This window comes from Entelurus aequoreus, linkage group LG12, assembly GCF_033978785.1.
Source record: "Entelurus aequoreus isolate RoL-2023_Sb linkage group LG12, RoL_Eaeq_v1.1, whole genome shotgun sequence".
Taxonomy (NCBI): Eukaryota; Metazoa; Chordata; class Actinopteri; order Syngnathiformes; family Syngnathidae; genus Entelurus; species Entelurus aequoreus.
The window spans coordinates 10248437-10274564 of NC_084742.1; the positions used below are offsets into that span (position 1 = coordinate 10248437).

The following is a 26128-nucleotide window of genomic DNA, read 5'->3' on the forward strand; positions in this document are numbered from 1 at the left end:
TCTACCTGTGAGTCATTTTTGTACAATTATAAGCGCTATAAAATGACTAAAGTACGTAAATATTTAAAGATTCAGCTCGCTGGGGTTTAACCTCTTCCGGGTCATTGAGCCGGAAGTGAACCGAACAGACACGCCGCACCGCAGCCTCTCTCGTGCCAGTGATTGTGACGGCATTCTAGAGAATTCTGGTCCTTTCCGTGATCCCCGAATTGTTCTAATTGGGGGACAGGGACCACTGTGAACCAACTGTGGTCCCAATAAGGTGAGCCTTTGAGGATGTCCTCCTCTTCTTTACGTTGTCTAATTCAGCCAGACGCTTAGTATTTAGCGGTGGTGTGATTGATAGAGACGATGTTCCTTGGTCCTGATAAAACTAAAAAAAAAAAAGCACGTTAACTGATGCCGCATGTCTACCCCCCCCCCTCCCAGCGTTTGTTTTCGTGTCAGGACTCTGGGGGCGGAAGGGGGGGCAACGCTAATGCTAGCTCACGTTAGCAAGCTAGCTCCCCCTCAAGGCTCACTTGTTTGCATTATTTATTAACAAGTGCACAGACTGGGACTGTTTTCAGCTAACATAACACTTTTTAAATGTAAAACCTTTTTCTCTCTGATGATAATGTCGTGCAGTGATTGTTAAACACAAATGAAAATGTACTATTGATGACATCTCCATCTACCATGAATTGATTAACGTGGACACCGACTTAAGCAAGTTGAAAAACTTATTCGGGTATTACCATTTAGTGGTCAATTGTACGGAATATGTACTGTACTGTGCAATCTACTAATAAAAGTCTCAATCAATCAATCAATCCTGGTCTGATCTTCCGGCCAGATGAGAGAAAGCTGTGTGAGGTCGACTGAGAGGAACACAGTGACCGTGGAGCAAAGCTAACCCACGAATGGCCTGCCAGTCTGTTGCTGCAATCATGGACGAGCAGGCCCTGCTGGGGCTCAACCCGAACGCTGATGCCCGATACAGGCAGAGGGTGAGAATATTAGTCAGCTCTGTGGAACAGGCTGGGTTACGTTTCACTCACTTTAATTCCAGAAGCTGACAAACGATATCCTGTGCATCAGTCTAACGTACATCTACTGAATGATTGTTTTGCTTGATACCAATGCTCATGTAAAGGTTCTTGTGTGCCCGTCAGGCCATGGCATACTTCGAGCAGCTGAAGGAGTCGCAGGACGCCTGGGAGGTGTGTGCACAGGCGCTTGCTAAAGGCGTCTACAGGTATGTAAGTGTGTGTGCGTGTACACGTCATGTAAGTGACTTCATACCCTGTCTATGTCCAGTGATGACCACGTCAAGTTCTTTTGCTTCCAAGTTTTGGAGCATCAGATCAAGTTCAGGTGAGGCAGCGGCGGGCTCTGTAAATTGATTTGTTATTGCTTGTAATTGATGATCGGCACGCAATGTTGCAGACACAGCGGGCTAAGTGGCGCCCAGCAGCAACTCATCAGAGAGACGCTGATGAAGTGGCTGCAAATGCAGGTGAGTGCCGACGTGATCGGGCAGGTTCTTCTAAAGACGCGGCGTTGACAAGCTTTTGTTGATGCAGTTGATGAACACTCAGCCTGAGAAGGTCTTTATCAGGAACAAAGCTGCTCAGGTGTTTGCTCTCACCTTCATCATGGAGTACCTCACCCTGTGGCCCAAGTTCTTCTTTGACATCCTGTCCCTGGTGGGTGTCAACCCTCACGGCGTGGATATCTACCTAAGGACGCTTATGGCCATCGACGCCGAAGTAGTGGACCGAGACATCCTACACGCACCTGAGGTACTGTCCCGGTTTGACCTTTGAACGTCACAAGTGTCTTGAGTGGGATTGCGAAAAGTATCGATACTTTTGATAGCAGGTCAATAACAACACGCAAAAAAAACATTGATACCTGCTTTTTTAGTTATCGTCAGTACCAAATACTGTACAACACTTTTTCCATGGAGAGACGCATTAATTCTCGGGGTTTGCGTACTAAGTCAGTGCCAAAGAAGAACGTCTGCTGTCTTTAAAATATTAAGATAGTCTTTCCCATATACCGTATTTTTCGGACTAAAGTCACAGTTTTTTTCATAGTTTGGCCGGGGGTGCGACTTATACTCAGGAGCGACTTATGTGTGAAATTATTAACACATTACCGTAAAATATCAAATAATATTATTTAGCTCATTCACGTAAGAGACTAGACGTATAAGATTTCATGGGATTTAGCGATTAGGAGTGACGGATTGTTTGGTAAACGTATAGCATGTTCTATATGTTATAGTTATTTGAATGACTCTTACCATAATATGTTACGTTAACATACCAGGCACGTTCTCAGTTGGTTATTTATGCGTCATATAACGTACACTTATTCAGCCTGTTGTTCACTATTCTTTATTTATTTTGCCTTTCAAATGTCTATTCTTGGTGTTGGGTTTTATCAAATACATTTCCCCAAAAAATGTGACTTATACTCCAGTGCGACTTGTATGTTTTTTTTACTTCTTTATTATGCATTTTCGGCAGGTGCGACTTATACTCCGGAGCGACTTAAACTCCGAAAAATATGGTATTTACTAATTCATGGAATGCAAATGATCCACTTCTACTTTGTCCTTTTTTAGAAACAAATTATAAAGGAACTGTTGCCGTATATCATAACTGTAAGTGTACTGTAACTCCACTTCGCAACACACTTTATACGCGTCTGGTTTGCCAGAGAATAAGACACAGCAGAAATGATCTGTGATGCACTTTAGCCACTTTGTTTTGTGTGTGTGTCCGTCCGTGTCCGTCCAGAACAGGCCAAAAGTTTGGACAACTTCTCAATTCAATGCGTTTTCTTTCACTGAAGGCATCAAAACTATGACACCTGTGAAGTGAAAAACCCTTTCAGGTGACTACCTCTTGAAGCTCATCGAGAGAATGCCAAGAGTGTGCAAAACAGTAATCAGAGCGAAGGGTGGCTAATTTGAAGAAACTAGAATACAAAACATGTTTTCATTTATTTCACCTTTTTTTGTTAAGCACACAACTCCACATGTGTTCATTCATAGTTTTGATGCCTTCAGTGACAATCTACAATGTAAATAGTCATGAAAATAAAGAAAACCCATTGAATGAGACGGTGTGTCCAAGCTTTTGGCCTGTACTGTATATATATAATGTTAAAGAGAAGTGTATCTTGTCATGCATTAATCTGCGTCAGTGAGAGCAGAGATGCATTAACACAGCATGCAGAAAACTTCCAGAAGCGTGCAATCCAAACTTGATCACTTTCATTAGTGCTATGAAAACACAGCTGTCGTTTGGCATACTTTTTTCAACAGAAAGTGTAACCTGGGGCCCATTTGCTAAACACAGCTCTTTTTTAATGGACCCTTTGTACATTGTGGAAAAAATTAAACAAAAAAACATATTTGGGGAATTAAAAAAAAGAGCAAAAATGCATATTGTAATGAGAAAATAATTAAATATTGATATTACCAACAGATATACGCTGAGATTTGTCTTTAAAAATATGTTTTAGTGTTTTTATTGGCCTATTTCATTACAAATGACAATGCTACGCAACCACCAAATTAAAAATAATATTAGAAACAGCATTGTTTGTTTTATATAATAGAAGGCTCCATGTCACTACTGTTCTTTTTAGAATGTAAAATAGTTGACTATTGTTATTTATGAGGATATTTATAAGCACAGTATTGTTTGTTTCGATATATTGGAAGGCCACTGCTGTTCTTTTTTTTTTAATGTATGAGGTACCTCTTGGCAGCTGGTAATGCAATTTTAATTTTGTGCTAAAAAATGTGGAAGGACAGTGACTTTAAATATTTGACAGTTTTCAATAAAGTACAGAGGTGTGATTTTTTTCTCCCCCAAAAAACGGAAATTCGTTTTTTTTAAACTGAAAATGAGGCTCTTGTGAATTATGTGAGCCCTCTTTTTATTATTAGTGAAATGCTTTTTGAAAGCGCAACATATCGTGTCAGTGGCCCCGCCCCTTTACTCACCGGCTGTGACTGCTGACAGTAGTACGGACAGGTGGAGACATGCAGTGGGCAATGTGTGAAACGGTGTGTAGGGAATATTGCCATGAATATGACTTGTTTATGACCTCTCACCGTTTGACTGGGATGGTCACTCGGACATTATTTAATTGCTAACTTTGTCAGTGTTGCCAAGTACCATCAACCCTAGCTAAAATGTTTTGTCTAAGTTTTAGCACAATACCATCCAATTATTCAAGGCAGACTGTAATGTGAACGCACAGAGTTGTCAGTGAGGCACTAAGCTTGTGTATTGGATGTGGGAACCTGAGGTATCACTCTTATTTATATTTTTTGGGCTGATCATAGTGTTGTTGAACGAAGCTTGTTTATTAGACTTTATCTTCGTTGGCCGTTGGCCAAACTGCTTTGTGTTTTTAATTAAAGAGTGAACAATTTGTCACATTATTAGTTTTTTTTCCATTTTAGAAGTTGTTACTTTAACAAAACTGTTCATATGACAGCATTTTGTGAATGTTTTGTGCTGTAGTTAATTTATGACACATTTCTGTGTATGGGGGGGGTTTCCTTCCCACTGTTTTGTCCTTTGCCAATCACACTTTAAAATTTACTTCTAAAATTACATGCGTTCAGTATTTTTTTGAAATTGTGGTATAGAATAAGTATTGAAAATCAAATTAATAGGTATTGTCTACTGTAATTCTGGTATCGTGACAACTGACAACTGTATTCCTGAGGTGCCTGGAAATTAAACATGAGCATTGTTGTCCAGGACACGCGCAGGAACACTTTGATTAAAGACACCATGCGCGAGCAGTGCATTCCCAGCCTGGTGGAGTCCTGGTTTCATATCCTACAGACGTACCAACAAACCCACCCCGAGCTCACCTGCCAGTGTTTGGAGGTGGTCGGAGCCTACGTGTCCTGGATCGAACTCAGCCTCATCGCCAACGAACGGTCAGTTGCCTTCTCTCATGTACATCACTGCTTTATACCAGAGTTAATTTTGTTGACTTATAATTTTTGCCTTATTTATCGGCAACAACCTATTTTCCCATGACAAAAAAATAGGACGATAACTAATCAAAACAAATGCACGTTCACTAAGACGGTAACACAATTAACTGACATTTTACTCAACGAATAAAAACAAGACAAAAATGTTGACAGAAACTAAATCTATCATATTTAATTTCGTCTTGCAGATGGGTGGGACACGTTTGGAATATATCCAATAGAGATGCGCGGTTTGCGGACACAACCGCGGATAATCCGCGGGTCGGGCGGATGCATGACGAAAAAAATAGATTTTAAATAGATTCGGGCGGGTGGCGGTTGAACCAATATAAAAAAAAATACATAGTTCAATTTTGTTACCCACATACAAAAAACGAGCAGCACTCTTTGAAACAGGCAATTATTCATCAGGCACTGCTGCAGCTGTCACGCCAAATTTCTTCCCCCCTACAAAAGCCCCCCCACCCCCACCCCACCCCCTCCCACCCCATTTACTTCCGGGGCTGCGTCCAATAAAGTCACAAAGTTGCCGGGGGTCCTTAACCCGCACGCGACTGTCCTGTTTCGCGCCTGTACAAAAAAAAACAATAATCGATTTCTTCAGATTCCAGCAGCTGTCAAAGACGAAGTATCCTTCCAGCGACAGGCAGTCAAAGCCGAAGTGCTATCGATCGCTGTCAATGACGTAAGAGGAAACATGACCACGGAAGTAAATGTGGGGGGGAAGGTTTTTGTAGGGGGAAGAAATTTGGCGTGACACAGCACAACACAACACAACATAAGAAGAAGAAAAAAATAAAAAGATTGCAACGCCGGCTGCAAACGTGGTACGCGACAAACTAAAAAAGGGAATACTAAAGACCAGGGGAAAAAAATAACAATAATAGTCAACACTTTCTTAATGGAAATGACAATAATATTATAATAATGATAAATAATATTATCACGCATTAATATCTCTTAGCCTCTAATGCGTGGCCAAGAGATGTTAATGCGTGGCACGCATTGAATGTCTCTGCTGCATTGGATCAGTCTCCTTTCTTTAACAGGAATGCCTTGCATCGTCTATATTAGATATATAACAACGGGTGGGTGGTGGGCGGTTGTGGTTTTGATAAAATGTTAGTTCGGGTGGATGGCGGGTGGATGACGACTTTTGTGATGCGGCTGCGGATGAAATAATTGCCTATCCGCGCATCTCTAATATCCAATCACAGGTCTTTAAACAGTGTACACATGAAAGAGGGGCCAGCAGTTAGTTACAAATGAGAGCCAATCAGAGATTTTTCCTTGTGACATGAGGAAGTTGGGGTTATCACTGGCAAAACAAAAATGCATGGATTTAACATGTTCCTCATCATAATATGTGTTTACCTGGGAGAAAGTAAAGAGGTCACGTTTCTTTTTTGATGGTAGGATGCCATCAGAAGGCGAGTCATCGTGACATCTACACAACTGTAAATTAAAGCTAATTCTACCGTATAACTTCTTTCCCAAAAAAATGATCAAGTAATTTTCTTTGCCTCAAGGAATGGTTTATTTAATGGTAAATCTAAAGACGTGGCAACTTTCAATGTGGTCCAATGTGCTTACGTCACACGCACAGTAAAAAGAGGAAGTGGATTTAGCGTTTCCTATTTATTTATGTGAGGCGGATATTTAATAACAAATGAACCCCCGCCCCCACTCCTTATCTTTTGTGTTGAACAAATGCTTGGCAAATAGTCTAATTAAAGGAGCTTTGAAATTAACTTAAATAGGCTTTATCTTCAATACTTATTTATTTTAGTCAACAAAATTTACTGTAATTTTAGCTGACTTAAATGTTGTGTAATTTTCGTTGAATAAAACTTTAGATGACTAAAATACATCAGAAGACTATGACTTAAACGACACAGTAGTTAATACTATGATCGATGTTAATTACAAACTAAATGTGGGATGTAAATAATAATGGAAGTATAATTGTTTGTATATAGTATATAATTGGTACAAAGGTTTAAAGGCCTACTGAAACCCACTACTACCGACCACGCAGTCTGATAGTTTATATATCAATGATGAAATCTTAACATTGCAACACATGCCAATACGGCCGGGTTAACTTATAAAGTGCAATTTTAAAATTCCCGCTAAACTTCCGGTTGAAAACGCCTTTGGATGATGACGTATGCGCGTGACGTAGCCAGTGAAACAGGAGTATCGGTAGCCCATTGAAGCCAATACAAAATAGCTCTGTTTTCATTTCATAATTCCACAGTATTCTGGACATCTGCGTTGGTGAATCTTTTGCAATTTGTTTAATGAACAATGGACACTGCAAAGAAGAAAGTTGTAGGTGGGATCGGTGTATTAGCGGCTGGCTGTAGCAACACAACAAGGAGGACTTACTTGGATAGCAGATGCGCTAGCCAACGCTAGCCGCCAACCGCATCTGTGATCTGGTGAAGTCCTTCGTCGCGCCGTCGATCGCCGGAACGCAGGTGAGCACGGGTGTTGATGAGCAGATGAGGGCTGGCTGGCGTAGGTGGAGCGCTAATGTTTTTATCATAGCTCTGTGAGGTCTGGTTGCTAAGTTAGCTTCAGCGTCGTTAGCAACAGCATTGTTAAGCTTTGCCAGGCTGAGAATTATTAACCGTGTAGTTACATGTACATGGTTTAATAGTATTGTTGATCTTCTGTCTATCCTTCCAGTCAGGGATTTATTTATTTTGTTTCTATCTGCATTTGAGCCAGATGCTATCACGTTAGCTCCGTAGCTAAAGAGCTTCAACGATGTATTGTCGTGGAGATAAAAGTCACTGTGAATGTCCATTTCGCGTTCTCGACTCTTCATTTTCAAGAGGATATAGTATCCGAGGTGGTTTAAAATACAAATCCGTGATCCACAATAGAAAAAGGAGAGAGTGTGGAATCCAATGAGCCAGATTATACCTAAGTTACGGTCAGAGTGAAAAAAGATATGTCTTGCACTGCATTCTAGTCCGTCACTCTAACGTTCCTCATCCACGAATCTTTCATCCTCACTCAAATTAATGGGGTAATCGTCGCTTTCTCGGTCCGAATCGCTCTAGCTGCGTTGAAAACAATAGGAAAATATGAGGAGGCGAACAACTGACTACGTCACGCTACTTCCGGTAGGGGCAAGGCTTTTTTTAAATCAGAGACCAAAAGTTGCAAACTTTATCGTCGTCGTTCTCTACTAAATCCTTTTAGCAAAAATATGGCAATATCGCGAAATGATCAAGTATGACACATAGAATGGATCTGCTATCCCCGTTTAAATAAAAAAAAAATCATTTCAGTAGGCCTTTAACTAACACGTGTACAAGGATATTTCACATGTCTTTAATGTGTATATAATTGAACAGTGTTTATGTTGTGTACAAGGTGTATTTATAATATGTTGTGCAAAGGAAATTTCATATTTTTAGGAAGCTCATCTTGTATTTGACATTGTTTATAGGGTTAGGCGCAATACGTGTTCAACTTCAGCCTAAATCCTTTTGGTCTGCAACATTTTCAATTTATGAATGTACAACTGTTTATTTATGCAAAACTGTTTGTTTATTTTGTTGACCACTGACTGAAGAAAAAATTAAACTTTAAAAACTGCAGTCAAAATTAGCATTGCTTTGTACTAATCTAGCTGGTCTGTACTGGTCTTAGGTTCGTTAACGTGCTGCTAAGCCACATGTCAGTGGATGAACTCCGAGAAGAGGCCTGTGACTGTCTGCTGGAGATTGTCAACAAGGGTATGGACCCTCTGGACAAGACCAAGCTGGTGGAGTCTCTCTGTCAAGTCCTGCAGTCTGCTGGATTCTTCAACGTGGACCAGGTGAGTCTTCTCAGTCGCCCTATTGTACTCCAAGTCTACCTTAATGTCGTTGTTGCCATTTGTATCAGGAAGAGGATGTGGATTTCCTGGCTAAATTCTCGCGTCTTGTCAATGGGATGGGCCAGAGTCTGGTCCTGAGCTGGACCAAACTGGTCAAGGCAGGAAGCTTAAAAGACGCCACCGACACGCTACACGCTTTAGAGGCCAAAATTCCCCTAATGCTACAACTACTGGTGCACCAGGACGACGACATCTCAGCCAATGTGGTGGGATTCTGCTACGAGTACCTTCACGTCCTCAAACAGGCCAGTCAGACCTCCACTCTTGGCCGTGCCCACTTGTCAGACTTGATGAGATGACTTCCTGCTTATCCTGTTGTTTACTTCCACAGCTTCCTGAACTAAGTGAGCGTCAGAAGAGCAACATGGAGGTTAGTGTTTGAGTGCTTGTGTGCGTGCGTGCGCTTGTGATTGAGATTTGACACTTACGCGGTGGTCTCCACATCAGGCCATAATGCTGGCGGTTATCAAGAAGCTGACGTATGATGATGAATACAACTTTGAAAACGAGGTAGGTTTACATTGGTCACCGCGCCGTGTGATGTGTGTCAGCCATGTTGATGGCCTATTGTGATGTGTGTCAGGGTGAGGACGAGGCCATGTTTGTGGAGTACAGGAAGCAGCTGAAGATGCTAATGGACCGTCTGGCCCAGGTGTCTCCTGAGCTGCTGCTGGAAGCTGTCCGTCGTGTCTTCACTACCACCATGCAGTGAGGCTCCGCTCACCTCTTCGTGCCACGCCTGCCACGCTCTCACTGATCATATTTTCTTTTAGGAATTGGCAGAGCACCTCCTTCATGGAGGTGGAGGTGGCTGTCAGGTTGCTGTACATGCTGGGCGAGGCGCTGCCCACTTCTCACGGTGCTCACTTCTCAGGAGACACCGTGAAGACCAGCGCTCTGCAGGACATGATGAGGACGGTCAGTCACATGATTGTCACACCTCGCTCCCCATGATGTAGGTGTCTAACAGTATTTGTGTCCTGATCGAGCAGCTGGTGACGTGTGGCGTCAGCGGCTACCAGCACTCGTCTGTGTCTCTGGAATTCTTCGAAACGGTCGCCCGATATGATAAATTCTTCATTGTTGAGCCGCAGCACATCCCCAATGTATTGGTACGTGTCATCTCAGGGAGCAAGTGATGTCATCATGCGCCAGTCCTTACTTTGTGTGTGTGTGTGTGTGTGTGTGTGTGTGAATGTGTCATCAGATGGCTTTTCTGGACCATAGAGGACTGAGACACAACAGTCCAAAGGTCCGCAGCCGGGTGGCTTATCTTTTCTCCCGGTTCATCAAAACACTGCAGTGAGTGTACTATTACGACTACAGTACTATTTTACTACAATGGAGTACTGGTATTACATTTCTACTACTACTATATGTAGCTTGTCATGTAGCTGCCTTGCACTGTGCATCAAACAGAGCCTTTGTGTCGATCACTGATTGGTTCCTGATCTGTCGCCAGCAAACACATGACGGCCTTCATCGAGGACATCCTGACCCGGATCCAGGACCTGCTGGAGCTGGCTCCTCCTGTACGTGAGCATGCCAGAAGTCACGGTGCCCCTGGGCATCAGTGACATCCAGGTAGCACCTTTGTTGCTGTCCTCCCTCCAGGAGAACGGTTTCCCGGCATTGCTGACCAACGACGACCAGCTCTTCATGTTCGAGTCGGCCGGCGTGCTGATAGTGAGTGGCGAGAGTCCGGTGGAGAGAAAGCAGGCCATGATGAGGGGTCTTCTGGCGCCGCTGATGGACGCCTTCCGCTTGCTGCTTACCAAGCTTCCTCTGGAGACGGACGAGGAGAGGCAGGTCGCCGTCGCCGACTGCCTAAGCCACGCTGTCAGCTTTGCCAGGTGAGATGGTCATTTTGTGGCCCCTTTGTCCCAACGTGCAAATTTTTTAGCAGCAGACTTTTCCCTGCTCGCAGTCGCACCAGCAAGGCGTTCAGCAATAAGCAGACAGTGAAGCAGTGCGGCTGCACGGAGGTCTACAGAGACTGTCTGCACACCTTCCTGCCTGCGCTGAGCTGCCCTCTCCAGCGGGGGGTGCTGCGCAGCTGCGTGCGCTCTTTCCTGCACCGCATGATCATCTGTTTGGAGGAAGAGGTGCTGCCCTTCATTCCCGCCGCTTCTGAACATATGCTGAAGGACTGCGAGGCCAAAGACCTGCAAGAGTTTATCCCGCTCATCAGCCAGATCACCGCCAAGTTCAAAGTACAAAATATTCTACAAGTCACACAATGACAATGTGACGACGTCCGACAACTAATTGTCTCTCGTTGTCATGACAGCGGCAGGTGTCCCCCTTCCTGCAGCAGGTGTTCATGCCGCTGGTGCTCGCTATCTTCGAGGCGTTAGCTCGGCCGGCCGAGGACAACGACCAGGCCGCCGCTCTGGAGAAGCAGATGCTGCGCAGGAGCTACTTCTCCTTTATTCAGACAATCGCAGGAAGCGGCATGAACGAGGTCATGGCCAACCAAGGTGAGACCTCTGACACCACCTCGGCCTCCTTGAAAACCCACAGGCTTCTTTATTTATTTTTTTTGAAAACCTGAATTCCTGTTGTGTGTGCGCTCCAGGAGCAGAGAACATGGAGCGCGTGGTGTTCACCATCATCCAAGGCGCAGTGGATTTCCCTGACCCTGTGGCCCAAAAGACCTGCTTTATCATCCTTGCCAAGCTGGTGGAGCTTTGGGGTGAGAGTGACTACTATGTGCCTGCCATGACGACACACTGGTTGACTGTCTTCGTCCTCTGATGCTGTCATCCCGCCCACAGGTGGAAAAGACGGCATGGTGGGCTTTGACGACTTTGTGTACAAGCACATTGTTCCCGCCTGCTTCCTGGCTCCCCTCAAGCCAACCTTTGACCTTTCAGACGCTCAGACCGTGCTGGTAAGTGTGAGGTGACCATTATGTGCTTTTTTCCTTTGAGGCTCCGCCGTCATTGTAGCTAATGTTTCAGACGCTTTCCGAGGTGGTCATTACGCTGAAGATGATCCACGTCAAACAGGTCAGAACACAAACGTGACTTTTTTTTTTTTTTTTAAACGTACGAGCGACAGCCGCCATTTTGACCTTGCTGCTCATGAATGTCAGGGGCCGGAGTTTGTTCAATTCCTCCAGCACAACTACCTGCCTTCCCTTCACGTGTCCCCAGACATCGCACAGGTCAGACTCTTGCGTTGTAGGAAAAGAAAGCAGGGTGTGAATGATGTTGTTGGGTTAACTTAACTTCCCGTCTTATCCTCGCAGGAGCTGTGTCACGTCCTCCAACAGCCGGACATCAAAGTCTTAAAGACCTACATGAAGGTTTGCGTTGTACTCTTTATCGTCATCATCTTGTCTCTGACCTCCATATTGTTGCTCCACAGGCGTTCTTCCAGCGAGCCAAGTTGTAGGGGGTGAAAGGGCACAGGAAGTCGACATAGGAGCTGCAGTTTGCACTTGAAAGTGAGCCAGGTGTATCCAAGCGAGGTCAAAGGGCATGGAGCGGCGGAGCCCGTGACAAGACGAGCTGTCCACGTGAACTCTGAACTTTGCAGGAGGCGTGGCTTAGTGTGGAGAACCTTTTTTTTAAAATTATTCTCCTAAGAACGCTAAAGGGCTGAATTTTTTTTTTGGTGTGACCTAATTTAATATGCAAATCATGTGTCAATCATCTCAGCTCTTGAATTAAGATGTTTTGGTTCCACAAGAGGAACAAGGCGTAAATATAACGACCAGCGTTCTTCGCTTTAGTTTTTGTTCTCTAATGACAAATAGAGAAAATAAAACACTTTAAAGACTTTACTGTGAACAAATGAAATGTGGCTTTAGATAATAAACATGTATTGTTTATTTTACAGCATGTAGCTTTAAGTAAAGGAAAGAACATTTTTTCAAGTTGATGACTTTATTTTCTTAAGAGCAGCTGGATCAGGACATTTCATTTATTGCTTCTCCACAAGGAGGGCATGTCATTTAGTGTTGCTGTTCTCTTGCATGCAAAAGGCGCTGAGGAAGACTCCGCCCACAGCCCAAAGCCTGGCATGGGTGTCATTCCGCTTATGGCGAAGACTCTCCAACTTGGACATGAGTAGTTTGAAGAGGACGTTGTCAAACTTGTACTTATCGGACAGGAATACATCCACCAGCCTCTGGGAGGAACCAAACTCATGCTTCAGTCCCCTGATCACCTCTTTGACCATCCAGTTCACCTTGCACGGTCCTAACTTTGTCCACGACAGCAGGACTTTGTCCCCTGTCATCATCTTGGACACCCTGTGAACGGTGGACAGGGTGTCACACGAGTGCACCAGGCGGCACAGGTTCTTTGGCAAACCTGCAAACAGCTGCACCATCAGAACGTCCACCAGCGTCAGCAGCTCCTCATGGACCGTGCACATGGGCCGGAACGGTGATGTGGATACTTCTAGGGGTGGCCTCAGTGGACGCTCATCCAGTTCAATTTCGAGATTAGCGTTTTGCTGTGATGAAGAGCAGCGTTGATCTGTGGTGATCTGTGGCGGGCTTTCCATGTTCTCTAAGGAGTCCAGACTCCTGGTGCTGACCGCCCCCTGCTGAACAAGGTTGATATCAAGTGGTGGAGTTTTGAGCGGGCAAGGGTCTATGTCCTCCAGCACAGAAAATGTGCGGAGAGTTTCTGGGTAAGGGTCTCCTCCGGGGACTGGGGGCGGGTTCTTTGGACGGGGGAAGTCCATCTCCTGCGGTTTGGTTTTGGTGAGGACAATCACATTCTGCACAGAAGGTGGATGGGGCAGCAAAGTGTCTGAGAGCAGGTTCTCCACCTCGATTTCTGAACTTATGACTCTGGTTAGGGTGTCCATGGCGTCTGACACGGAAGGGGGATCAGGTAGTGAGGGAAGGTAAGTGGTCAAGTCCAAGGCCTTTGGCTCCTGCACATCCAAGTCCTGCTTGGTCTCTGTACTTTCTGTTCTGGAGTTGACCACCTCTGGGCAGGACTCACCAATGACGGAAAGGTGTCGATTCTTGAGTCCGGAGTCTTCAATGTCCTCCTGTAAACACACCTCCACTTTGTTTTGTGGACTTTTGGTTCCGGAGGTCACCTTTGAACAGGAATCACTAATGGTGTCTGGGGTTGGACTCATGGACACTGGTGTGTCTTTCTGCAAACGCACCTCCAGTGAGTATTCTGGACTTCTGGTCTTGGGGGTGTTTTCCTGCAAACATACTTCCAGTGTTATTTCCGGAGTTTTGGATCCAGGAGCAACCATCTCTGCAGAGCAGTAATCATCGGTTTTATATTGGAGCGGACTCTTGGACCTGGGGGCTTGCCGTAAACACACTTCCAGATAATTTTCTGTACTTGCGCCTCTGTAGGTTACCTCGTCTGCACAGGAATCAGCAGTGGTGTCTTGGAGTAGGCTCTCTGGCCTGGTGGTGTCCTTCAAAGGCACATCCAGTGTGTTTTCTGGAGTTTTGGATTCAGGGGCAACCATCTCTTCAGGGCAGGAATCATCAGTGACATACTGAGATGGACTATCCGGCCAGGGGACTTTTTGGTCATTTTCTGGACTTATGGTCCAGGAGGTGACCTCGTCGTCTGTGCTGAAATCACGGGTGACGTCTTGGGGGCTTGAGGCGTCCTGCAGATGGATCTCTATATTTTCTGGATTTGAGGTTCTGGAGTTGGATTCCCTACGGGGAAAAGAATCGCCAATAGCATCTAGGGTCAGGCTGTCTGGCCCCTGGGAGGAGTCTTCCGACCGTCTTCGGGTGCCTGCGATTCCAGTGACGAGTGTGTGAATATCGGTCAAGCAGCCACACAACTTATTGGCGCGATTCCGTCTGGTCGCTGGTTCCATTTTTAGCCAGAAGAGCAGCTGTTGCACAAACCTTTTAGCAGAATCTTCCAGAAACTTCATGAGAATTTGGAGATTGTCCAACATTTTTTGGTCCACCTCCAAGATAATGGGTTCCAAGACACGCCTCCACACCTCAATGGACTGGACTGGGGTCCGGTTGATGGTCATGTAGCAAAACATTTTGTTCGCCAGTTCTTGGGAGTACCTGTTGGCCTCAGGTTCAAGCCCATCCACGTCAATGCTTCCGTCCCCCTCCTGCACAGCCCCGTCACAGAACACGTCCTCTACGCGGGAGCGGATTTCGTGGAAGGTGAGCAGGAAATTGGGCTGGGAAATCTGGGTCACTTGGTCCTGCAGCATGCACTGATAACGAACCTTCTCCAACTCGCACATCAGCTCATCAAACTTCTTGTGACAAAAGTTAAGGAAGTTGCGTTGACGGGAGGACTCATCGCTGCCGGCTGGATCAACGCCGGCAGAGCGGAAGTACCGGCCAAGCAGATCTTTGACGAGAGCCAGATTGAAGTGAGGCCTGGGTGGCAGACTACGCGCCCCCTCGGGGGAGTCGGTGTAGTGCAGGTCTTTGATGATCATCTCCACAATTCCACTTGCTACTTTTGTCATTTCCTGCTTAGGGATCACGTGGTCTGTGTTTGTCCACTTGCGGAGGATTTGGGTCACAGACTCAATGGTTTCTTCGTGGTTCAGCTGGCACGTGACCATGCTCTTCGGCTCCTCGATGCTGACGAGTTGGCGCCAACACGAGCGGACGCAGCGCGCATGTGGCGTCACTTTGCTCAAGTAGACCTTGAGCGCGCCGCACGCCAGCAAGACCATCTTGGCCAGGACATCCGTCTTGGTGAAGGAGGTCGGCACGTAAAGGGGCGTGGTCATGGGCCACGGAGCCAAGGAGACGTTGACGCGGTGACACACCTCTTCCTCGACCAGAGAGTCCAGCTTCTGCGCGCTGATGCTCGGCTGGTCCGGGACGTTGAGCGCCGAACCCAACACGGTACCGATACCGCCCTCCACGTGGATCTTGAAGTTTCTCTTGGGTTCTCGAAGCTCGGCCACGATGAAGCGCAGCGCGTGCACGCACAGTTTGTGCGTGGCGTGCGTGCACATGTCGGCCAGCAAGACATGCGTGGACGAGTCTGTAGTCCCCGAAGCCAGCATAACCCACTGGGCCGCCAGAACCCGCTTTAAGTGGTTCCGCACAATCGGGAGGACGAGCTCCGCATGAACCCTGTATACGTCCGCCATGTTTGCCGCACTCAACTTGCACGATTGACGCGCTACCTCCCACCTTGCGGTTACACTCGGCTTTACCGCTTTAAAGAGCAAAGCTTTGACACGTCTGTGACGTCACAGGCCCGTGTGACGCACAAAGGACGAAGAAAAGAGAATCATATATTTTTAATGTTTTATTAATGATGTCATTAGGGGGTCTTTAGCCTTTGATGACAGCGATGGGTCGCAGCTTGATGGCCTTCCTGCTGATGCCCGCCTGATGACACGTGTCTACAACGTCTGTCACATTTTTGTAGGACTGGGGAGCCTAAAAATAGCCAAAAAAAAACATTAACACACTTTGACAGCATATGGGTTAAAGTTTGGCGCTGGGCCTCACCTCCTCCATGACGAGCTTGGGCGACGCCACCCGGATGGCGATGCCCTTGTCGGCCAGCTGGTCCAGAACGTCCTGGAAGTCCAGATTCCGGCGGGACTTTGCACGAGACAGAGCGCGGCCCTGAACACCAGGAAGTACATCCACCCTTAACTTTTTTTTATAATATATTATTTGTTAATTATCGCTCATTGCTAATGTTAACCCTTTGCTGCCATAACCAGATGATGAACTCTCATACCGCTCCATGACAGGTGGTGCCAAACGTCTCCGTCATGCCTTGTTCTGTCCCCGTGAGGACATAGCTGCAAGTTCCCATGGTTCCTCCGATCAACACCGGCTGTCCCGTGAGCTGATGAAGGTGAGACATGTCACACGTAGGTCCTAACACGAGCGCACACGTGACTATACCTGGTAGTCCACGGGGATGAGAGGGTGGTGCGGAGGGAAGGCACGAGTGGATCCCTTGCGGTGGACGAGCAGCGTCCTCTGCTTTCCGTCCACCATGTGCTCCTCCACCTTGGCGATGTTGTGTGACACGTCGTAGATGACGTGCATGTCCAGGTCGTCGGGGGTGGTGGCGAACACTTTGGAGAAGGCCTGCAAACGCATGAGCAGTGTTGGCGCTAACCGGTTGACGCAGTACGTGCGGCGGCGCTACCTGTCTGGTGAGGAAGGTCATGGAAGAGCGGTTGACCCAAGCGTAATTTCCAGCCGCCGCCATCCCCTTCAGGTAGTCCTGTCCTTCCTGGGAAGTGATGCGAGCGCAGGCCAGCTGCCGGTCGTTCACCACGATCTTGTCCCTCTTCATGGCCTTCTCCATAGCGACCAGGGCATCTTTCAAAGGTGGACACCTACGTCAACACGGCACAGGACGGGGACACGGGAAAGGACTCGCTACCTGTGGCCACCTGATGTCCCAGTCCTCTGCTGCCGCTGTGGATCATGACGCACACCTGTCCCTTGTGGTCCACGCCCATCTTCTTGGCGGCATAGTCGTTGTAGATCTCGTCCACTACCTGGATCTCGGCGTAATGGTTTCCTGCTCCCAGAGTTCCGAGCTGCGACGCAAAGCAACGTGCGTGAGCGCTGGGATTTATTGTGAAAGGACAGGAAGCGGTACCTGAGGCAGGCCCCTCTTCTTGGCCTTGGACGACACTTTGTTGGGGTCTGCTTGCAGCATCCGGCCGTACTCCTCGCAGTGCTCCTTGTCCTCCGCCCACGCATAGCCCTCCCTCAGGGACCAGTCCACGCCCATCTCTAGCGCCTCCTCCAGGTCCCTACACACACATGCACACGCAGGCTCAGGGCTGATATAGAGAACCAGATCAAGCCTGGCAGTGGCGTGCCTTACTTGGCGCCCATGGGAATGACGCCCTTCGAGCCGACTCCCACTGGGATGTGGTCAAAGAGCGACTGGGCTAGTTGCTCCTTAACGGGCTCCACATCTCGCTCGTCTAAGTTTGTCCTCAGCAGACGGACGCCACAGTTGATGTCGAAACCCACGCCACCTTTAAAGCAAGACATGCTTAATTTGTATCCTACATGGCTGTGTGCGCACATGCTCACCTGGAGACACCACGGCAGTTGGGTCGTTCATATCGAAGGCGGCCATGTTGCCAATGGCGAAGCCATATCCAGAGTGGACGTCCGGGAGGCCGATGGATCTCTGTGGTGCAACAAGACAAAAATGTTTGTCGTCGGGCGAGCGCGCTGTCCTAAACTTGACAGCGCATACTCACATGGACGATCCCGGGGAGCGCTGCCACGTTCCCGATTTGTTTCATGGCCGGAAGGAAGCCGCCAAAACCTGTGGACCAGGCAGGAAGACGTGTTGATGAGTCATAGAAAAGAGGTTTCCAGATGCTGAGCGTGGATATCACCTCCTCCTCGACAAGCGTTCCTAAGCTCCTCGAACATCAACTTCTCCAAGGGGTCATTGACGTAGAAGATTCCTTCCACCTGGAACATTTCATTTCACTATTTGGTTTAAAACAAATAAACATATTAAAATATTTGCGTAGATAATAAAATATATATAAATGATTTCATGTACGTATGTCTCTGCATATAATTGATACCAAAGTCCTAATTTGAAGTAACGCCTAGTAGTAAACAAAGCACTTACAAAAGAATGTGAACATAATGCGGCATAGCTAAGTAGCTAACAGCTACGATATCTACCTGCATGTTGGGGACAAAACCCTTTTTAATTCTCCAGCAGTTTGTGGAAATCTTGTCCACATATTGCAGCTCGTCGTTGTAAGTTCTACTCATTATTGCTGTTTATTCCAAAAGAAAAGCGAGTATAATGACGCACGCCAGCTGGTGTCTTGTAGGACCAAATGGCATGAGCCGGGGAGCTACGGAAGCTCGGCAGCATATAAACCATTAAAACGCGTACAAATATTTTGCCGTTATTCTACTACTTTGCGAATTAAATGACTATAACTGTTCTTATTTTAGCAAAGTATTGTGGATTGTATTTTTCTTTATATGACTTTATTTTAGGATTTGTCTTGCTGTCGGAAACAACTGCGTCACAATGTGGCTGTCCTTCAAAACAAAAGCACAACATTTCACAGAAACATGTTTTTTGTAAAAGAATAAATGTTTGCAAGCCCATTTATATGTAAACGAGGGAGAAAGCAACCGCCTCAAAATAATACACGTTTAATTTTATTAAAAAGTTTATACTTTTTTATTTTGTAAATCCGGATGTTATTGGCGGAAGAAGATAAGACTCAAAAACGTCGTGCGTGTCGTCCTATCGTCAGGTAAATAAATGTTTTATTAAATGTTTGTTATTAACATTAAACCGTAGAATTTGCGATGGTTAGCTAGCTAATCAGCTGACTGTGAAGTTTATGAGGTTTTATACGGTTGAAGTGAAAACATAACCTAACGTATGTTTAATTTACGTTTCTGTTTTAATATGACTTGTATTTGAAAATAATAACTTCATAAGCTGTTGTGTAACAACGACGTCAATCGAGTTTAATGCTGGTAGGGCTAGCTGACGATGAAAGCAACGTTAATGACTCATCAAAAAACAAGATGGAGTAGTAGGTTATAAGCATATTAACGTGATAAACACGATGTCTTGTGTATAAACATGATGTGTTGTTGTGTCAGGATGAAGCTTCGTGTTCGCATCTACAAGCAGACCAACAAAGTGGACTTGTTTGGACCCGAGTCCACTATAAAGGAGCTGACGGAACACATCCAGAACGTCCTGCTGCCCTCCCACGGCCTCAGGTGTGCCTTAAAACACCCTTTAAAAGTTTTTCACAAGTTTAATATAAAACAAGGGTTGTGTGACGCGTCGTTATGTCACTGATCTATAAGGCACGTCATTAATGTAATAAGCCTAACATTAGGATACTTTGTTCATGATAGCATTAGCATTTGCTAACATTTTGTTCATGTTAGCATTAGTCAAAATGAGACTTGTGGGGTTCTTTGAAGGCAATGAAGATGAACACATGCACACTGAACAAAGTTTGATCCATCCATTTTCTACCGCTTGTCCCGTTCGGGGGTGCTGGAGCCTATTTCAGCTGGACAAAGTTTGATATCAAACTTTATTTGTTCTCAGCCAGGACGTGGTGTTCGGTCTTTCCCTGAGTGGCGCCGAGCTCCTAACTGACACGAGTCAGACGCTGTCATCTTGCGGCGTGGTCCCTGGAGACCTCATCCGTGTGTTGCTTCCGGCCGTGAACGCCTCCCCCGAGAACGGTGACGCAGCCTGGATGCCCCTCGCCGAACCCGCCGCCATGACCTCCAGCGGGGTGAGTGATGGAAACCCAACAGGTCATGTCTTCACCTGTTTACGTATTAAATGTCATCTTAGCGATCATATTTGTCAGTCCTGTAGGCCTGCAACTCCTGACCCATCAGAGCCATCGGGCTCCTGTGGCCCCCGAGCGCCTCCTGTCCTCAGCTGGGAGCCGATGCTGTGTGGCGAGGCTGGCGAAGGCCAAGCGCCGCGCTCTCTGGAACTGCTCTATCACAACGCCTGTGTGACGACTCCCAACGACGCCATCATGGTGGCTGCCCACCTCTTGATGCTGGAGACGGGTTTCACCCCGCAGGTTAGACTTTGAAATGTTGACACGTTGTGATGTTGGTGTGATAGATTTGTTTTCATTGTATAAAGAACATTACAAAAGGACAGAACAACTGCAAGAAGTTGGAATCAGGTTCTCTTCATTAGATATGCGCAAATAGGCAATTATTTCATCCGCAACCGCATCACAAAAGTTGTCATCCACCCGCCATCCACCCAAAATAACATTTTATCAAAACCACAACCACCCGCCACCCACCCGTTGTTATATATCTAATATAGACGATGCAAGGCATTAGTGAGGTTAGGAAGCTTTTGCCTGTTAAAGAAAGGAGACTGATCCAATGCAGCAGAGACATTCAATGCGTGCCACGCATTATTATCTCTTGGCCACGCATTAGAGGCTAAGAGATATTAATGCGTGATAATATTATTTATCATTATTATAATATTATTGTCATTTCCATTAAGAAAGTGTTGACTATTATTGTTATTTTTTTCCCCTGGTCTTTAGTATTCCCTTTTTTATTTTGTCGCGTACCACGTTTGCTGCCGGCGTTGCCATCTTTTTATTTTTTTCTTCTTCTGCTGTTGTGTTGTGGTGTGCTGTGTCACGCCAAATTTCTTCCCCCTACAAAAACCTCCCCCCGCCCCCATTTACTTCCGTGGTCATGTTTCTTCTTACGTCATTGACAGCGATCGATAGCACTTCGGCTTTGACTGCCCGTCGCTGGAAGGATACTTCGTCTTTGACAGCTGTTGGAATCTGAAGAAATCGATTGTTTTTTTTTGTACAGGCGAGAAACAGGACAGTCGCGTGCCGGTTAAGGACCCCCGGCAACTTTGTGACTTTATTGGACGCAGCCCCGGAAGTAAATGGGGGGGGGTTTATGTAGGGGGGAAGAAATTTGGCGTGACAGCTGCAGCAGTGCCTGATGAATAATTGCCTGTTTCAAAGAGTGCTGCTGGTTTTTCGTATGTGGGTAACAACATTAAACTATGTATATATATTTCCGAATTGGTTCAACCGCCACCCGCCCGAATCTATCTAAAATCGTATTTTTTTCGTCATGCATCCGCCCGACCCGCGGATTATCCGCGGACTCCGCGGTTGTGTCCGCAAACCGCGCATCTCTACTCTCCATACATCCCTAACAAAAGAAAATGTAAAAAAACATTAGTCTGCAATAGGGCTGGACAATCAATTGAATTTCGGCTTTTTACGATCATAAAAACACTATAATCTGAAAAAAACGTTTAATGGGGCTGCGCAATGTGCATGCAAATTTCTGAACTTGTAGCAGTGAAACAGATGAGAGTGGAAAAAAGACCTACTAGAAGTTTGGGATCTCACCATGGTTGCTACTTTGTATTTGACACAATGCCTAATCAATAATCACTGGACTCAAATTTAAAAAAAGTAACCTAACGGCAGACGGAATCACAGAATTGGCCAATAAAACGGAATCTGCTGTTAAATGACTTAGACTAACAAGGGAAATTGTTTCACCCAGTAGCTCAGTTTCAAAGGATGGAAAGGATAATGCACACAAGGGCACAAAAAGAGGGCGAAAACAAAAGGTATAAAGTAGACTAAAAATGTACCATAGTAGTAATATAAAATATAACATATGTAATATTTACATATAATATATACAGTATATAATATATACTGATATATTATATTTTTATATAATATATATAACATCCCAATTACCATGGACACAGCTGCAGCAAAAAACACTTGAAACATCGGCTAGAGCTAGCAAGAACAATCCATACACCCAGAACATGTGTTGTCGTTGTGAAAAACATCAATGTAAGATCTATGTAACAAACAGGACAGCAGTTGCCGCTTGAGAGAGTCTCGCTGTTTTTATGTTTTGACAGCCTCAAGTAGTCTCCGAAATTGTCAAGCTCAGAACAGCAGCACATTTCCCCCCTTCACAATAACAGCGCTGTGCACATCCGGTCTGACTGAAAGTAAAGATTTAAAAAAAAAAAAAAGTACCTTATACGAGCCGAATGCACTTAAAACACTTACTGATACATTTACAAATATTATTATGCTTTGACCTAAAATATTGGTCAAAGATGTATTGCATCAGGAAATGTTAGGATTTTTGCCTTTATTAAATTTTATTCATAACACTAAAAGCACACACTCTGTTGGTAAAATACATTTAAAAGGTAAAAAAGTTAAATTGGAAAAAGTGGATTGTATTTTTTTTATATTGCTTTTTTTATTTGTTGTTGTTACTATTTAATTTGTCATTAATTGTTCGTTACTCATTTAAATCTATTGTTCTTTTAAATTGTATTTATAGTTGATCTTTGGTTGTACAATAAATACTTATGTTTTCAAATGAATGAATATTCAATTGTGTTATTAATTGTCATTTCAATATCAATCAAAATAATCATACTTTGTTATTTTTGCCATAATGGTCTAGTCCTAGTTTGCAGTAACAAACACATTAACGTTACATATTACTAGAGGTGTTGAGGTGTAGTTTTTGCAGGTTTTGGTGTAACGTAGGCATATTTAATTTATTTTCATTACAACAAAAAGACAGGGCAACCCTCTGTTGGAAACAGTGATTCGACATACATAACATTAAAGATTAAGATTAAAGTACCAATGATTGTCACACACACACTAGATGTGGTGAAATTTGTCCTCTGCATTTGTCCCATCCCCTTGGGGAGCAGTGGGCAGCAGCGGCGCCGCGCCCGGGAATCATTTTGGTGATTTAACCCCCAACTCCAACCCTTTGTTGCTGAGTCCCAAGCAGGGAGGTTATGGGTCCCATTTTTATAGTCTTTGGTATGACTCGGCTGGGATTTGAACTCCAACCTACCGATCCACAACATTAATGAATTGTGTGCAATAACAAACATGTATACATGACATAATAGTAGCGTTTTGCAATGTTTGCATGTTGAGATGTGGTGTGTTGTGACGTGATGTTTGATTGTTGTAAAGTTGGTGTTTTGCAATGTTTGCATGTTTAGATGTGGTATTAAGCACGTTATGACATGTCAGCTTGTTATGATAAGAGCGTATTGTGAAGTGACGCTTGCATGTTGCGATGTAAGCATGTTGTCGTGTGTCCAGGGCAGTGAGGTGAAGTCCGCTCAGATGCCGTCTGGATGGCGGTCGGAGGGTGGAGCCTACAGACTTCAGTACACGCACCCGCTGTGTGAAAGGGGCGTGGTCACGGTGGTGGCGGTGCGCATGAGCCCTGTGCTCGTCATCGAAGGTGAGTCGGACACGTTGACACTCCTCACTGATGAAGACCCTCATAGTCATCATCCTCTGTGCTCGCAGCCATTCTGCAGGTGGCTGACAGCGCCAGCATGGCAGCTAAGGTGTGCGTGGACCCCTCCAGCTATGTGACGGAGGCGTGGCCAGGTCAGAGCCAGTCAGTTGGTAGATGCGCCGTACGAGTGTGGCGTTCCCCCTCAGTGACCTTTGTCTTTTAGGGGCAAGCGCAGCAGCCGCCTTTACGGCTCTGAGTCGACTGTCGCGAGTCTTCAAAGACCAGCTGGTGTACCCGCTGATCGCCGCCACACGCGAAGGTAAGAGCACGCCTACGTCGCCAAGTTGGCTTTTTATTCCAAGCCCGAGTTGTGACCAATGAGAGCGTCGGCAGCTTTGTCTCTGCCCGTGGCGTTCGGCTTGGCGGCGCTCCCTCCCGAGCTCCTCCTGCTGGTGCTGCGCCTGCTGGACGTGCGGTCGCTGGTGAGACTGTCGGCCGTCTGTAAGTACCTGCACGAGTCCACCGACGACCCGGCGCTCTGGAGACACCTTGTTCGACGCGACTTCAGCGGTGAGACCACGCCATCTTGAGTGGAAGTGTGACGACCGTGTTGTCATGTGACCTTTTGTTGTTTAGATCACAACTGGCAGGGAGAAACCAACTGGAAGGAGGTCAGTCTTCTGTCATCGTCACATCCCAACATCAACGCTAATGTGTGTGTGTCATCAACGCCAATGTGTGTGTGTGTGTGTGTGCAGCTTTACAAAAGTTTCTACAAGTTCCGGCACAAACGAGGATGTGTGGACCGGCCCTGCTCCCTCCCTCTCATTCATCGCCAAATCTTCAGCCCTGTCCCCACTCCGTACTCGCCACTGCCCGGCATCATCGGTGGCGCATACGACCAGAGACCCGCCATCCCCTATGGCGTGCTGCCCACACCTCGCTACGACCCGATCGGTCCACCCCTCCATGGCCCGCTGCACAGCGAGCGGCGGCGGCGACGCAGCGACCCCCGACCGCCGCCAGGAAGCGTGCGGCCCGCAGACGTCAGACGAGGCTTCATCTGACCGAGCGTGGCCTTGTGTAACAGCGGCTGATGGTTGTTTTCACGACAGCAAAACATGGCGGCTCCTCAACGTGACGAGATGCTCATAGCAACGCTTCACACAGCGGCGCCACGGCCGTGTGGTTGATGGCGAGCTGCTGACATCATCTTGATGATCCATTGCATCGTCAGCATGCTGACGTTAGAAAGCACTTTATCAGCAAATGTTGCTTCTTTTTTTTCAAGAATGACAATGCTTTGTGCCTTACGTTATTAAACTTTAAACATTTCACTTGAAATACTTCAACTCATCCCCAACCTAATTCCGTAAGTTTACATCTTGATTTCTCTTCCATTTATGATGTCGGGTAAAAGTCGTATATCTTTGAAAATCCTTTATTTGTTGGGCGGCAAGGTTGATTTGGTAGAGCGGCCGTACCAGCAACTTGAGGGTTTCAGGTTTGATTCCCGATTCCACCATCATGGTTACAGCGGTTGTGCCCTTGGGCAAAACACTTGACCCACCTTCTCCCAGTGCCACCCACACGGGTTCCCACCCGCTCCCAGTGGTTCCCACCCGCTCCCAGTGCCACCCACACTGGTTCCCACCCGCTCCCAGTGCCACCCACACTGGTTCCCACCCGCTCCCAGTGCCACCCACACTGGTTCCCACCCGCTCCCAGTGCCACCCACACTGGTTTAAATGTAACTTAGATAATGGGTTTTAATATGTAAAGTGCTTTGAGTCACTAAAGAAAAGCGCTATACAACTATAGTAGACATTACATGACGTATATGTACGTTTACAAACAATGACGTCATCCTTTGTCTGAGAAAGACCACTCGTTTTCTCACACCATGACATCCGTAAGCTCCCATTTGACAGCAGGAACAGTTGTAGAACATGTCCCGTTTGGGAGAACAGGATATTTATTTGAAATGTAAAATAAGGTTCATGTCAGTGTTGCGTCCACATGGAAGATATTGGAACAAGTGTTTAAAAACGTAGATTAGTACATAGCTAGGCTAACACCGATGCTAGCAAATGGCTGAGGCGGGCGGGGACTAAACCAGTGTGGGGTTCGCTTGATTCAATCATATAGAAACACCGGAAGTTTCATGTAAGCACCTCACAGCAACAACGCTAACTGCTGTATGCCATCCATTTCCTACCGCTTGTCCCATTCGGGGTCTCGGGCGGTGCTTATGTGAAAAGTTAAAACATTTGAAATTAACTTACCACAAACAACGTTCGAAACTTAATGCAAACAATATTTGAAATGTTTAAATACAATGTCAAAGAGTGCAACCAAAGTCAAATGAAAGTGAATAAATGTGCAGGACAATAAAGTTTATTAAATACAAGTCTTATTGTGATTT

The 26128-nt window shown here is 45.9% G+C and overlaps 3 protein-coding genes across 5 annotated transcripts; 2 read left to right on the plus strand and 1 right to left on the minus strand.

Annotated features, from left to right (window-relative positions):
* Positions 1-73: 73 nt before the first annotated feature.
* xpot (exportin, tRNA (nuclear export receptor for tRNAs)) lies at positions 74-12797 on the plus strand. Its single transcript, XM_062064638.1, has 25 exons — positions 74-262; positions 836-989; positions 1155-1237; positions 1300-1356; positions 1429-1498; positions 1566-1784; positions 4776-4960; positions 8690-8858; positions 8927-9163; positions 9250-9288; positions 9366-9428; positions 9502-9626; positions 9692-9836; positions 9911-10030; positions 10126-10220; positions 10381-10450; positions 10533-10771; positions 10846-11131; positions 11209-11398; positions 11497-11613; positions 11696-11811; positions 11882-11929; positions 12016-12087; positions 12172-12228; positions 12291-12797. Exons 2-25 carry the CDS (start codon positions 903-905, stop codon positions 12315-12317), a joined length of 2916 nt encoding a protein of 971 aa, XP_061920622.1. The 5' UTR covers positions 74-262; positions 836-902; the 3' UTR covers positions 12318-12797.
* A 3358-nt stretch (positions 12798-16155) lies between these two features.
* On the minus strand, positions 16156-18892 carry rtcb (RNA 2',3'-cyclic phosphate and 5'-OH ligase). Of its 2 annotated transcripts, none has more exons than XM_062064640.1 (12): positions 18556-18892; positions 18255-18333; positions 18114-18181; positions 17941-18040; positions 17726-17882; positions 17495-17651; positions 17273-17432; positions 17033-17208; positions 16783-16971; positions 16613-16723; positions 16375-16494; positions 16156-16302 (listed from the first exon to the last, which is right to left on the minus strand). In XM_062064640.1, the coding sequence occupies exons 1-12, from the start codon at positions 18646-18648 to the stop codon at positions 16195-16197; spliced, it is 1518 nt and encodes a 505-aa protein (XP_061920624.1). In that variant the 5' UTR covers positions 18649-18892; the 3' UTR covers positions 16156-16194. The 2 variants fall into 2 exon arrangements, with proteins under 2 accessions (XP_061920624.1, XP_061920625.1); XM_062064641.1 differs by lacking the exon at positions 18556-18892 and adding an exon at positions 18500-18516 and having other exon boundaries at positions 18255-18351.
* Positions 18893-18997: 105 nt separating this feature from the next.
* On the plus strand, positions 18998-26107 carry fbxo7 (F-box protein 7). 2 transcript variants are annotated; one of them, XM_062064642.1, is made up of 10 exons: positions 18998-19148; positions 19507-19629; positions 19970-20162; positions 20241-20465; positions 23559-23703; positions 23772-23855; positions 23927-24022; positions 24097-24273; positions 24340-24374; positions 24462-26107. In XM_062064642.1, the coding sequence occupies exons 1-10, from the start codon at positions 19090-19092 to the stop codon at positions 24768-24770; spliced, it is 1446 nt and encodes a 481-aa protein (XP_061920626.1). In that variant the 5' UTR covers positions 18998-19089; the 3' UTR covers positions 24771-26107. The 2 variants fall into 2 exon arrangements, with proteins under 2 accessions (XP_061920626.1, XP_061920627.1); XM_062064643.1 differs by lacking the exon at positions 18998-19148 and adding an exon at positions 19161-19436.
* The last annotated feature ends 21 nt before the right edge of the window (positions 26108-26128 follow it).